At 32.9% G+C, this 15,341-nt stretch overlaps 1 protein-coding gene across 1 annotated transcript; it reads left to right on the forward strand.

Moving 5' to 3' along the window:
- The first annotated feature begins 9,236 nt into the window (after positions 1-9,236).
- LOC129318514 (tyrosine--tRNA ligase, chloroplastic/mitochondrial-like) lies at positions 9,237-11,000 on the forward strand. Its single transcript, XM_054963336.1, has 2 exons — positions 9,237-9,319; positions 9,437-11,000. The coding sequence occupies exons 1-2, from the start codon at positions 9,297-9,299 to the stop codon at positions 10,809-10,811; spliced, it is 1,398 nt and encodes a 465-aa protein (XP_054819311.1). The 5' UTR covers positions 9,237-9,296; the 3' UTR covers positions 10,812-11,000.
- The last annotated feature ends 4,341 nt before the right edge of the window (positions 11,001-15,341 follow it).

The raw sequence follows: 15,341 nt of genomic DNA on the forward strand, positions 1-15,341 counted from the left end.
TTTTTTTTTTTCCTGGTTTTCTGTGATCAATTAATTGAATCAGTTTTGCTGGCCAAAAAATATATATATATATATATATATTTGAGATGCTCTTTTACTAGCTCTCAAGGTGCGGGGACGGCCCAAAAAAAAAATTATAAATAAACATATAATAACTGAAAAAACAATTAAAATTCATGGAGGCGAAGCCACGATGAGCTGTAAAGCGAGAAGGCCACTTGGCTTTGGTTTCCTCGCTAGTCTACTCCTTTTTATAACACTGAAGATTTGGGAGATTCCTGTTGTTAGGAAATTTTATAAATAAAGTAAATTTAAAAATGATGAGTTTAAATATTAATTAATACAAAAGACAAATTAAAATCTAGCCATATGATTTAGAAATGTGTGTTTTTAAAATAGACACTGTTATACAGATGTAAAAAATTATTCTAACTCTTGCAGGCCCAAAAACAAATAATTTCACTCATACTGCGTAGCACCGCGAACCCACCGTCAGGTGGTGCTTGGCTTAAATTAGTTAAGGATGTTATTTTCTCTATGTCACACAAAACATAGCAAGGTGTGATGGTTTGTTGTTCGTCTTTCCTTTTTCCAGAGTTTACTCTTCAAGTTTTTTTTAGTAGAGTGGAGAGTGGACTCTCTCAAATTTAATTTACTTAGAAAAGGATATACTGGTAATATAGTCATTTCAAAATCTTTTCAATGATTGAATTTCTAAAGGTTTAATACAACGTGTATTCCTAAAATTTGATCTTAAAACCTCTCCTACTAAGTGAAAAAATAGATGATTACAAGTTTAACATGAATGGTGATAACCCCTTACTTGCTGAACTTTAGATTTGCATGTGAGGACTTAAAACCACTTGAACTTTTGGGTACCAAAAATATATTCTTGAAATAATGAGTCTAACTCCTTTGAAGCCGCGAAACTACTTAGCAGTGAGCTCATGATGACTCCTCATCTCACCCAAATATACAAATTATTTTTGAGATTTATCATCTGTGTTTGTGATTGGGTTGTGAAAGTCTACCGTATGTCACGTGATGCTAATGAAGTTGCTAACATGCTCGCCAAACAAGCATTGTCACGTGTTATTGGTTTTCATCATGTTTTCCTTCTCCTCTTGATTTAATTCTCCCATGCTGCGGCAGAATGTAGTTATTATTTAGTTGTCTGTCTTCATTGTTATGAAAACAATTCGCAATCTATAGAGAATATTAAGACTATTTGAAACTATTTTTATTTTCTTGTTCTGAGAACTGGTGTTTTGTAGAACATATTTTAAGAATAAAAAAATAATAATAATATGTGTTTTTCTTATTCTTCTTTATTCTCTAGAACAATAATCACAAAATACCTAAAAGTTATCTTCATTTTTTTGTTTTTCAGAACAATATTTTATTTTTTTATTCTCCAAAATACTTTTTGAAAACACGTTATCAAATAAATTTTTTTATTTTTTTATTCTGAAGAATAAAAAACTGTTTCCAGAATAGGTTTTCAAATAGGCCCTTAGTTTGTTTTTTCTCGTAGAAACGTTGGGAATGCTAGGAAAATAACCTCCAAATCCAAAGGCAATTATGAACTTAGTTGAATTCCTTTCCTCATATTTTTACCTTCAATACAAGGAAATTTACATAATTTTTTTTGTTTTATTTATAAAGTTTGTTTTGAAAACTCTTAATTATTTTTTTGATAAGTATGCACAATGCACTAAATAAAAATAATTTATATTTAGAATAAAAAGGGATAATAAACAAAATAATTTTTAAATAAATGACATTGCTTGATTTTAAATAACGAACTTTTATAAATGTCAAGCATTCAATTCTCCGTTTAAATTATTCTCATTTCCAATATCATCATTTATTCTAGAGAAAAAAAATATGAAGTTGATTTTCCTCAAAATCATCCTTGTTTCTGTTTGTTTCTTTTCCCCTTTCTTTCCCCTCTTTGAATAAAAAGGGACAATATAACTCACAAATTATACATGTTTAGTCCGAGACATGAGAAAATCTAAAGATGCAAAGACTCATCTAAGACATGAGAACATCTACTAGATTTCTTCTTCTCATACCTTCATTAAAACTTCAAAAGGATTCATCAACAACTACCAAGCAAAACATCAGACAAGAATCTAAAGAAAATACAAATTGAAATATTTAGATTTCTACCAGTTTAGTAACATTTCTATCAAGTATAATATTTACTATCTGGTTAACCTACAAACAAACAAGGAAGCCATATAGTAAAGTGAGGAAAGAAGGAGGATTCTTTCTGATTTGCTCTTCCAAGTCTCCACCTAATATTAGCGGCAATCCTACGAGAAAATATTTGAAGAAATCCATTCTCCCAGAGCACAGCAGATTCATGAAGTAACGAGGGGGGTTGAGGATGATGTCACAAGCAATGACGCAGCTCAGAACCAGAATTCTCTCATATTTAAGTATGGTCCAACCTTGTCGGAACCTGGCTGCTGTAGTTGAAGGTTGTACTCTCACATGAATAGTCCCAGACCTCACACTGCTCTCTGAGCACTTCTGAGCAAAACTATTGATACTTGAAGAAGTGAACCATGTAGCCTTAGAGAAGTCTCATGGATTTTGAGGCCTCAGATTGCAAAAAGGGCACAATTGATCCAACTGCAAATTATGCTCCTTGAGATGAGAGCTTCCATGATAAGCAGGTCTCTTTTGAAGAATTTCCATGCAAGCAACTGAGCAGCTCAAGCTTTCGATGTGGCACCGATAAGGGGGATGATCCTGTGAATTCCCAATCTCATCCTCCCAAAGTTATGCAAATCCCTTCCCTTGTTGAATATTTGTCATCATGGTTTACCATCTACTAGCAGATTGTCCCTCAAGCCAGTAACACAGAAAGTTTGGAGTTGAATATGCTTACTCAAGAAGGGTATGAACTATTCAAAAGATAAGAATCCTGTTCTAACATGTCATGCTCATGCAAAATAAGATCCAAAACACTGCTAGGTTGTGATTTCTACCTGGCTATAGAAGTACCAAAGTACAGGTTGATAGGAACATTATACGCTAAATCAATTTGCCGCCGAAAAAATTTTGTATAGATCTCATGAAACAGACTTATTTACAAATAAGTCTTATAAAATTTAAAAACCACAATTAGATCTTTTAAGACTTGAGTGCAATTTGAAATTGAGATGTAAAGACAATAATGTCCCTATTAAAAATATCCAATAGTTTACTATTGCATCAGTCAAACAATTTACAACTACTTCATCAATAATTTACAATCGTAGTTTCAATTTTTTACAACTATAACTTCACAATATTGTATATATAAAGTTATACTTGTAAAAAAATTGAAGCTATAATTGTAAATTGTTGATAAAATAGTTGCAAACTAACATTATTGTTGAATTCCACCAAAATTAATAAAAACTAAATTTTACAGTATAGTTTAATTTGTCTCCCTAAAGTCAATAGATTAACTATTTAAATTAGGATGATGAAAAGTTAAATAACGGGGAGTTTTTTTATGAAAAAATTAATTTAAAATAATAAATTAAAATTAAATAAATAAATAAGTTTAACTAAGAAAATTATGAAACATAAGCAACACAATTAATCACAACCCAATCATTTAAACTTAATCTTTCTTGTACACAAAGTAAATTAATTTTTTTGACTTTATTATTATACTTTTATAATATATTTTTCTAATTATCATTCATGAATTAAACAATAAATTAAGTTATAGATTAATTAAAATTTTCCTTAACTCACAAACTAACAATTATTTTAAGTTACCCACACCAAAAATAAAGCATGAGTAATCACTCAATTTAAATTAAATTACTCTTATGATGCTATTTCAATCGACTATAACAAGCAAAACTTTAGATAAAATTTATAATCAAAAAAAGTTATACAAAAAAATTACTATAATCAACAATGATAATTAAAGTAAAAAATTTAAAAGTAGAAAGAAGAGGAGTAAATTAAAATAAAATCTCCTAAATATTAAAAACTTTGATTAAATTTTAAAATTATAATTTATGACTGATCACATTAAAAAAATTAATTCTTCATGAAACTAAAAACTGAACAAAAATAAGTGAAAAATGAGAGTGGAAGCATCACCATGACAAATTGAAGAAAAGCCTGGGGGAAGCGCGATCGCCTCTACTCCTCCTTCTCTCAATTCACAGTGATGCGCCGCCTACTCGTTGCTTTTTTTTCTCGTAAAAGTCGTGACTCACTCTGCCGTGTCTTGAACTCTTTGTATATAAAACTTAATAATTTATTAAAATAATAAAATTATTCTAAATAACATTAATTAAAAAAATTCATTAAAATATCAAGATAAATATGAATAAAATTTTTAAAAATTTAATTTTTGATTTAATTTTTAAATATGCTCATATCCTTTTTATTTAAAATAGTCTCTATCAATATCCTTTAATTTAGATCAAATAATCTACCTAAATAAAATAAAATTAAATAACGATTGTGTAAAAATATCAAAAATATTATTTATATTTTAAAATCTAAGATTTAGTTAGTTAAAATTTTAAAATTAAATATTGGCTAATAAAATTAAATAATATTCAGTTAAACTTAATTAGTCTTAAATAAATATTTAAAAGTTTAAATTAAAAGGATAAAATATATAAAAATTATCATTTATCATAAACAATTAATGTTAAACTTTATTAGTGACACATGATTGTTTAACTATTGAATATGTAAAATTATGTCTATAAAAAATTAAAATTATATTTGTAAATTGATAATGAAATAGTTGAAAATTAATTATTTAATTGATGTAATGTATATTTAATAGGAATATTATCATCTTTATAATTTAATTTTAAATTACAATCTAGCTTGGGGAGACTTGGCTTTGCTTTTTAAATTTCACAAAATTTATTTATAAATAAGTATGCTTTACAAGATTTAAATGTAATTTTTTCAATTTTTAGATTCTCTATCAGCTTCCTTCTCCTTATCTTCCCTTTTTCTTGTATTTATTGTATATTGTCCTACATCAATAGCTTAGCATAGGCCTAGCTTTACATGTTTACATTAAGTTAAATAGCTAATAAGCCATAGTCTTGGAACAACAACCAACTGCCAATTCTTGTTTAGTCGTTTGCACTTCAAAAAACCTTCCTTTGCAAACTAAATGCAATAACCTCTTGTGTTGTCGGCAACTAATATAATATGTGATTTGGCTAAAGAATAGAGCTAGAGTTTGGATTAATTGCATGTAGTTGCAACTATAACTAACACAAGAATGTTATGGCCTCTTGAATGCCTCATAAACTCAACTCTAGTATAAAGAAACTAACCTAATCATCCAAAATGCAAACTTAAACCCAAATTATCAAGTCAGTACTCAAGAAATCACAAAATAGTTAGTCCAAACTCCAAAAAAAATAATGTTACTCTATATTAGCGTAAATAGTTTCTCATTTGAACTGGCATTTTAAGGCAAATCAATTAGATCCATATTAAACTGGTTTATTTGACACAACTAGATTAAAATATTGAATATTGATTGCATCATCATGCAACCAATGGATAATATAAGCATTGGAGCATATTGAAAGATCATATTGTATTGAAAAGAACTTAAAACTCTTGTTTCTTTTAGGGACTATCTTGACTTACATTTTGCATTTGATTTTTTCACAACCAAGCAAGTAAGCAATGCATAAAAAGCATAAAGGATTGTAATGTTAGATTATCTATTCGTGGTGGATGAAGCATAAACATAAAATTATAAAACGGAGCCTTATCAAAATAATAAAAAAGTATGAGTCTTTATATGTGATAAACTTGAACTCTTGAATGTAACTTTCTTCTGCCATTTGAACTGGAGTGGGAAAAAATTGCATACAACACGTTACCCACCCTCCCTCCATGTGTGAAGGCTATATGAGAGCTCATGAGCACCATTTTCCAAGTCTTGCGAAAGTTTTGAGCGCAAGTTCTTGGTGCATCCTCTCTCCCTCTCTTCTTATGCGTGTGCATGCATTTGTTGTATAGAAAGAACTTGGTTCTACCATAACTCTGTTCTCGCGCAATGAATCTTGTGATGCTAAAAGAATGCATGTTTTTCTCCTCCACTTTCTTACATTATCAAAGTACTTGAAGACAACTTGAAACTATCAAAAGGTTTTGCATGTAGGAATGCTAACAAATAGAAGCTTAAGAAGCTTCGCATATGGTCAAATCAATCAAATAATATAAGCAACATCAGTCATCACTATCATCCAAAAAGTTCAATCACAAACAGTGGCACCTTTAGAAAATAGCCACTTAATGGGGTATTTACATTTCGTGCTCAACAGTTTTGATAAATATAGGGTGCTCATTTGGCTTTTACTTGGTTGAGTCTTTCATTTCATCCTCAGTTAAACCCTATCATTTATTTTAAATTTATCTTTAATTATTTTTAATATTGTATTATTAAAAAAAATATATAAAATATATAAAAAATTTAATATTAAATTTATACTGTTTAGAGTACACTTAAATAGTTAATTTTTAAAACTTATAAAAAATTTAATATTAAATTAAATCACCTATATTTATATGTATTATCTAAAACAAATTTGGATAGTCAATTCTATAATTACAAAAAAATAATACTAAACTAGATAGTACAGATTAAATCTGCAATGGCCAAATTGATTATAAACAAATTTATTTAAAAAATTATAATTTTTATAATTCTTATTTTGATAAATATAAAATAAAAATAAAAAATTTTATATTTGAATGATTCAGATCTCATTAACAGTGACAAGTACATCCTTTGTTGAACATGAAGGACAATCCAGACTTAATATTAAGATTTTCATACTTTTATAAAAAAATTTATTTTAATAATACAGTATTAAAAATATTTAAAAGTAAATTTAAAAGATCAATTGAGGATGAAATGAAAGGCTGAGATTAGACGAAAGCCTAATGAGCACAATGAGGAAACTCGATAAAATTTTCATCACAGCGAGTTACAGAAAACTATCTTTCTTGTGAAGGACCTTGGCTTTTTGTTACACCATTCATGTCCATGCCGTGGTAACCTGAATTCTTTTTGGTGGCTGAATTCCTTTTTTGCCCCCTTTTGTCTATGCCATTGTTAACTTAATACCACGCTATTCTTGAATATTAGTTACGAATTAGATAGGTTTTTTGAACCAAGCTTACTAAAACAAAATCCAAACACTGTAAGAAAGATCAATTTGCTTTACCACCACTCTGCTCTTGAACATTAGTCACTAATTAGATTGATTTTTGATGGCTGAATACGTACCTACTCTTTTGACCCAAATATGCTAAACTAAACATCGTGTAAAAAGATGAATTTGAATTTATTATAACTTTACATAATAATGCTACCGGAAGACATCAAAACCTATATTTGACGCTCTCTCCTTGCAGCCACATAGGCCAAAATAATGGGTGCCGTTCGAAGCTCTTTTATGAAACTTAAAGAAACTTATGCAGGAGATTTTAACAAAATTTTAGCCAACTTGGATGCAAGTTCATCGAGGCGCTTTCTCTTTGGCGCATTCCTCAGCAATGATAACACAGGTGTAGGATATGAGTCCTCTGGCGAAGTTTTCAACAGTATCTTGAATGAAGAAAAAAAAATAAAATTTGCGAATAAGAATAGAATAATAAAAATTAAACTCAAACAGAAAAGAAGAAGCGAGCTGAATTTTGATCACCAAATTAGTAATTAAGAAAAAAAAAGAATGATCTTGAACTCCAACAAAGAGTTGGATGAGAGCCTGAAAACTACAGTGAGATATTTTGGGGTGATGAACCGAGCTTCACCGGGTTTGTGTTGCACAAGCAATAGAGGTTTCGAAGTTCGAGGGCTAAGTGTCACGGGCTGAGAGTCTGGCGCAGCACACGGCGCCCGTGCGGCGTCCTGGAGGACCCCATAATCCTCAGGACAAGCCTTACCACGTACGGATCACACTGGTTTCGCCCTGCCATGGGCTCATCAGGGAGGCGGCACTAGCCCCCGACCAGTTGTGCACACAGTCCGAAGACTGAGGCAGAACACCCCCAATGCTAATGTCGCCCCCTTTACCCATATTGTGCGAGGCTAACCAGCGGACCGTTCATTATCTTGGTCTTTACACGGTCACGGAAATATCATCCGTGACATTCTCCCACACCCAATCTAGCACGCCCTCGTGCTAGGGGAGAACGACTCCGCCCAAGGATCGTACGTACAGTACTGCCACAAACACATCAGCTTACTTGCTGAGTGGCCACCCGAGTCCTGCACTCTTCGGACCCACTCGCACCCGCGAGCCAACAGGAGTGGAGTCGACAACGGCCAACCTTCCCGCCCGAGTCCCCACTTTTGGACCCACCTGCTCGGAGGCCTTTCTGGAGCGGTGCCGAGGCCGACCAGTCCCAACGTGGGACCCCACGCGCACACGACAGTAAAGTACGTCCTGCTCTGATACCACTCTGTCACGGGCTGAGAGTCTGGCGCAGCACACGGCGCCCGTGCGGCGTCCTGGAGGACCCCATAATCCTCAGGACAAGCCTTACCACGTACGGATCACACTGGTTTCGCCCTGCCATGGGCTCATCAGGGAGGCGGCACTAGCCCCCGACCAGTTGTGCACACAGTCCGAAGACTGAGGCAGAACACCCCCAATGCTAATGTCGCCCCCTTTACCCATATTGTGCGAGGCTAACCAGCGGACCGTTCATTATCTTGGTCTTTACACGGTCACGGAAATATCATCCGTGACATAAGGCAGTGCTCCAACGACCTCCTTTTTTCTTAATCGACATAAAAAGAACGGCACTTTGTATGATGGCATTTTTTTTTTCCCTTTGTAACACTAGACTGTGCGGCGATTGACATATGGAGTATCCAAGCTCACAAGTATATATAGATATAACAGTTAGCAGATTTCATTTTAAATTAAAAAACTATTCATGCTGAATTAAATTAGATATAGATAGATTAAAATAATATTAATATATTACATGATATCAAAAATTATAAATTTATAAAAGGTTAATATTCAATTTGAACACTGAATTATAAATTTAAAAATAATTTAAATTTTAAATTTATATTTGATACATTTTAAATACAAAATAAATAAATTTAAAATAATTTTATCTTATTTTTAAACTAAAATAAATGTTGATTGCTTTTTTTTTTAAAAAAAAAAAATAGAGGCTGATATGGAATTTCCTCCGCGCTCCTTTGTTGTTGAGGGCGCTCATGACAAATCCCAATCCCCAGCATCAGGCAGCGAAGCGGAATGGCCTCCATTTCGGCTTCGAGGTCCGTTCTCTTCTCCCATCCCACTAAGCTCTTTCTCCTCTTTCCCTTCAAAGCTGTTTCTTCTTCTTCTTCCCTTTCTTCCAATTTCTCTACTTCCCTTCGTCTCCATTTCACCAGGGCCACCTGCAGTCTCCAAATCTCTCCTTCTGACTCCCAGCAACAGCATCGAGTCCTTCGCCGCAATGTTGTCGAAATCCTCGAAGAAAGAGGCCTACTTGAGTCCCTTACCAGCGATGCTCTCAGGAAAGCTTGTTCTGACCCTGCTGCTGGACCCCTCAAGGTCTATTGTGGTTTTGACCCCACGGCTGAGAGCTTACACTTGGGTAACCTTCTTGGGCTCATCGTGCTCTCGTGGTTCCGCCGGTGCGGCCATAAAGCTGTTGCCTTGATCGGAGGCGCCACCGCTCGTATCGGAGACCCGTCTGGGAAGACTCTCGAGAGACCTGAACTTGATGTCGATTCTCTGGAGAAAAACACGGTGGGTATTAGCAACACTGTAAGAAGAATTCTGGGTGGTACTCAAAATAACTACTTGAATGCGAATGTCAATCTCGATGATTCTTCCCTTGTGACTTTGAATAACTACGATTGGTGGAAGGAGTTTAGTTTGCTGGATTTTCTGAAACGAGTGGGTCGATACGCCAGGGTTGGTTCAATGATGGCTAAAGAAAGTGTGAGGAAGAGGTTGGAATCGGAACAAGGAATGAGCTATACAGAGTTCACTTACCAGTTATTGCAGGGCTATGATTTCTTATATTTGTTCCAGAACGAAGGTGTTACTGTTCAAATTGGGGGCAGTGATCAGTGGGGTAACATAACTGCTGGGACTGAGTTAATTAGAAAAATATTACAGGCTGAGGGTGCCTATGGCTTGACATTTCCTCTTCTCTTGAAAAGCGATGGTACCAAATTTGGTAAATCAGAGGATGGCGCTGTTTGGTTATCCCCTTCCTTCTTGTCTCCTTACAAATTTTACCAGTATTTTTTCTCTGTCCCAGATGCTGACGTGATCAGGTTTATGAAAATTCTTACTTTTTTGGATATTGAAGAGATAGACGCGTTGGAGAGAGAGATGAAAAAACCTGGTTATGTGCCTAATACCATTCAGCGGAGGCTTGCTGAAGAAGTTACCCGTTTTGTTCATGGGGAAGATGGCTTAAGTGAAGCTCTTAAGGCAACAGAAGCCTTGAGGCCAGGATCTCAGACAAGGTTGGACTGGAAAATTATTGAGGGGATTGCTGAGGATGTCCCCTCTTGCTCTTTAGCATATGATGAAGTTTTGAATATGTCTATGGTCGATCTATCAGTTTCTGCTGGTTTGTTTGACAGCAAATCTCAAGCGCGGCGACTGTTAAAACAAGGGGGCATTTACCTTAACAATAACCGAGTAAACAAGGAAGACAAGAGAATAGAGGCTGTAGATATAGTGGATGGAAAAGTGCTTCTTTTATCTGCAGGCAAAAAGAACAAGGTTCTGGTGCGAATAGCATGAACAGTTTTGATTGATACTGGAATTTTCTTTTTAGACTGTTATCTGCTTTGTATACTTCTTGCATGCGTATTAAATCTTTGATTTTAGTAATTACCTTTGAAACAAGTGCACTGATTGGTCATCAATGTTTGGCATTCAAAAGGTGGTTCAACCTCCATGAAATTATTTATTAATTATCTTTTTTGCATACTTCGTACATCTTTAATCGCTTCCATTATTGGAACTGCAAACTTCTTGCTGGGCTGTCCATTATTGTGTTATTCACCATACCTGAGTTGAGTTATGGGTGACTATAATATTGAATATTGCTTGTTATTGAAGTTCTTTGTGGTAGGTACTGGCTGCTTCAGTGCTTTGGACGGATCTTTCTAATTCCATCTGATACTCAATTAATTGTGCACTTCTTTTTCAACAGATTAAATTTTGCAAAACCTGCTTTCAAGATCAAAATTTTGAGCAAGAAAAAGAAAGTCTGTGATGTCATAACCTGGCATTTTTGCTTGCTCGGGTATTGAGAAGGCATTGACGCATTTTAGCTCCATTATCAATTCATTTAATCAGCTGTAAGAGTGTAATTTGAAGCATATCAATCTACACCATCTAACTTTCTGGATTTGTAACATTCATAAAAAAGCTTCAAATGGGGCTTGGTGATCGATAGTCAAACGACCGCAATATATCTGCAGTCGATGGTGATGTGCTGTAATCGTGCTGCATATCATTCATTACCCCAAGCATGACTCATCTACGATCATCATTTAACTGTGAGATTCTGATAGAGGCTAGAAATTTAAGTAGCGAGACGAGTTGAAGAGCGGTAGTGAAAAAGAAAAAGATGAGAGGAACAAAGGTACAAGAGAGTTTGAATGCAAATAGCTGTAGTAAGTAGTCCCTATGGAGAGGATTAGATTCATTACAAGAAAACCATCCTCAGTGCATAATCGATATAATGCCCTTAACAAGATTTATGGAAAATCCGGACGACGAACTACTGTCGAATAAGCTAATACTAAATAGACAATACTAATTAACACCATAAGTGAGAAGGCAGCAGTGTTGAGACGTGATGAGTTTTTTTTTTTTTTTTTTTGGTTCTTTTTGGGTGGAGGGCGGTTTGATCTGATCCCCCAGTAGGCAAGTACAGCAGTTAACTCACCATCGCCCGCGTTAAAGTTGAATGCTTTGCTTCCCCATCTCCCACTTTTGCAGCAGTTAACTTGATGTGCCTCGTGTTCCATAGGGATAGGCTTTGGCGCTCACCAGAATATGTTGCTCGTTGGTTCTGGTAAATTTTGGACCATCTAAATATTTAGATTTAAAATTTTTAACTTATAATTTTTTTTAAAAAAAATTATTTTTGAAAAGGGTAAGTTAGGAGATCATCTTTTTTTTTTTAATTCTATATTTACCAAAGTACAAATTTATAAAAATTATAAAAACATTTAATAAATATGTTTATCATCAATATAGACAATTCAAATTGAATCTAGATGGTTCAAATTTAATTTTAGATTTAATATTAAATTTTTTTATAATTTTTATAAATTAACTGTTCAACACAACATTTTCACTTTCAGATTCTTCCACTCTTGCTTCTGTGATGTCAGTTCGAAGTGACACTGTATATGGGCTATGGCTCATTTATTCTCTCCTTTGTTCTGTTCCATGCTGGTAGAATCCATACCTCAAACGTGAGTTAACAGGCGTGGAGAAGGTGTTCACGATAACAGTGTAAATCTTGAATCCTGATTTTGATAATTATAAATTAAAAATAAATTTTGTACGTTACAGGTTATTTAACTTCAACCCAAGTTAATTGATTTAACATTAATTTAAATTGGCCAAGTGTAAACTTATTTGTGTAACGAAGTTCTTATGTTCAAATATTTCTTTATTAATTAAGTATTTAACTTAATTATAATATATATGCTTGATGCAATTTTGTTTTATACATTGTTTTTAAGTATTCTTAGTACCAGTATTGAAAGTTTTAACGCTGGTGCTACTTGAATTGTTTCCACTTCTCTACCGGCTCGTGTTTCATATAACACTGGTCTTACTTATTTTAACATCGGTGTTGTCCCTTTAAACTTGTGCAATTGATTTTCTATCTTTTAAACTCTTTTCTTTGCATTAGTACTATCTATTTAACATCAATCTTGTTCATTCTATGTCTTTGTTTCAGTTAAAACAATACCTATGTTTTTCAATAGCACCCATACTGAATTGATAACTTTATCTATAACACCGGTGTTATTTGTATAGCACCAGTACTGTCTCCTCTTTTTTGTTATGAGGACTTTTATTTGATCATAGAGCTTTGGCTTTATTTTCCTTTAATACTGGTGTTAAGTTATCTTTTCAAAAATATCTTTATTATCTAAAAATTGTCAAAAATCTTCATCTTTTAGATGATAGACTACATCGATAATATCATAACAACACTTGTGCTAAACTCTTCAATCAAAGCCTATTCATCATAGTAACACTAGTGCTCGGACACTATAACACCAATACAACCTTGCCTTTTCATGCTCTATTTTTTGTGTCAATTCTGAATTTCATCAAAGCTCATCTTTCAATCTTTTTTTTCATCTAGAATCAATTGTGTTCACTGTAAATTTTTTCTGAATGTTATTTAGACACAATTATTTTCTTGAAGTTATTCAATTTGCTTGTCTTTACTTTATTCACTGAGTTTGCCTTGTGTTATATCAAAATGTATAAGCTTTATCCACTTTTATCAAAAGTATTTAATGTTTTAGTCGATACTGTACAAAACAGGAAGTATCTACCATCAAGTATTGTTCCATTGCCTCATCCACCGGAGAACCTCAGTTAAACTCAAATATCCAAAGAAAATGCAAAAAAAAAGAAGGAATTGAATTACAAGCAACCTTTAACGGAAAAGTTTATGAGTCTAACGAATCATATATGATCCTCAACTATAAATAGACTCATTTATGAAACCTGAAATAAGAACAAGAAACAACGCGAGCCATCGAGAAAATTCTGTGATTACTTGAGTACTAAAGTTAACCTACCTTCTGTGTATCATATTGTTTGAGAGCTTCATTAGTCATATATCTACTTAGAGAAAGTTTAAAAGCAATAGTAGTTCATTATTGAACTTACTCTGTCTATCTTTATTTCTACATCTTCAAAACAAAGAAAGTTAAACTCGAGGAGTTTAAGAGGATTTATCATCACCTTTGTAAGAGGGAGAGTTTTAGACTTATTGTGAAGTTTATTAATATACTAAGGCAACTAAGAGCCCGAATTAATGTTGGTAATATAATTGAAAATCTTAGAAAATTCTTGAGGATTAGACGTAAACTCAAGTGATAAGAGTCAAACCAGAATAAATCACTTATGTCAAGCTATGCTCTTCTAATTTTTGTGATTGGTGATTTCGTTCTTTCATTACTCTAATTATTACTACAAATCTTTTCAATTTTTTAATTAGCTCAATTCATTCCTCTCTTGGGACATTTATAAATATTATCTTTAAGAGCAATTTCAGTACAGTTGTTGGAGCTTTTTGGAATTAAGTGGAATCCTTCTATTAAAATAAACAAGGTGAGATAACAGTAAAATAGTTTAAAGGAAAAATTAAACTCATGAAACAAAACACAAGAGAGGAAGAGAGTTGCTCAAGAATTCAAAGGCTCAACCATGGTCTCACACTCATGCGCGCGCAGCTATTTATGGGCATAAGCTTCACAATGCTGTTGAAGGCACCATTACTAAGTAAACAGATCATCATCACTCCACCGTTTTAATAAAATATCATTCTACCATTTCAACATAATAAAATATATAATTTATGAAGCACGATTCTGGACTTCAGAGCAATTCTGTTTATAATCATCAAAAGAAATAATATATGGATAAAGCCACCGTTTGAAATTTTGAAATTCAACACAAGCATATTTGTTCAATCATTAAAATGAATAATAGGTAGTAAATGAGTGACAATGCCACCTTTTGAATATACTAATAAAACATTAAGAATGGATGCTGCAACTAAGTTGATCAGCATATTAAAATGTGATAATTAAAAGTTAAAAGGGGAGTAACGTTTTTCTGCCAAGGTAATTAAGGAAAATAAATTTACTATTTGAATATAAATTTAAAGTAAGGTACACGAAGGCTTTTCTAGAAAATAATAACTCTTTTAAATAAATATTTTTGAATTTTTGTCAAAAATATTTTCACAAAAAATGTTAAGACCTCTTATTTCATATGGGCAATAGAGAACTTATCTTTTAACACATTCATATAATAATTACAATAGAAGAGGATTCTCTCTATTATCTCTTCACTATAAATTTAAATTATTTAAATTAAATTTATATTTTTAAAAATTATTAAATTTAAAGAACCAAATTTAATTTAACGGTCCATTCTTATAGTAGTCCCTCTTCTACTCTCCTCTAACCTATTTGGTTGGAGGAAAAGAAAGAAGAGAACGGAAGTAAATTTCATTAAAAATATTTCTCCCCTCCTCCTTTACAAAACAAGGGAATG

Source organism: Prosopis cineraria, unplaced genomic scaffold (assembly GCF_029017545.1).
Source record: "Prosopis cineraria cultivar Desert tree isolate PC_DT_omini unplaced genomic scaffold, ASM2901754v1 PC8, whole genome shotgun sequence".
Lineage (NCBI taxonomy): Eukaryota > Viridiplantae > Streptophyta > Magnoliopsida > Fabales > Fabaceae > Prosopis > Prosopis cineraria.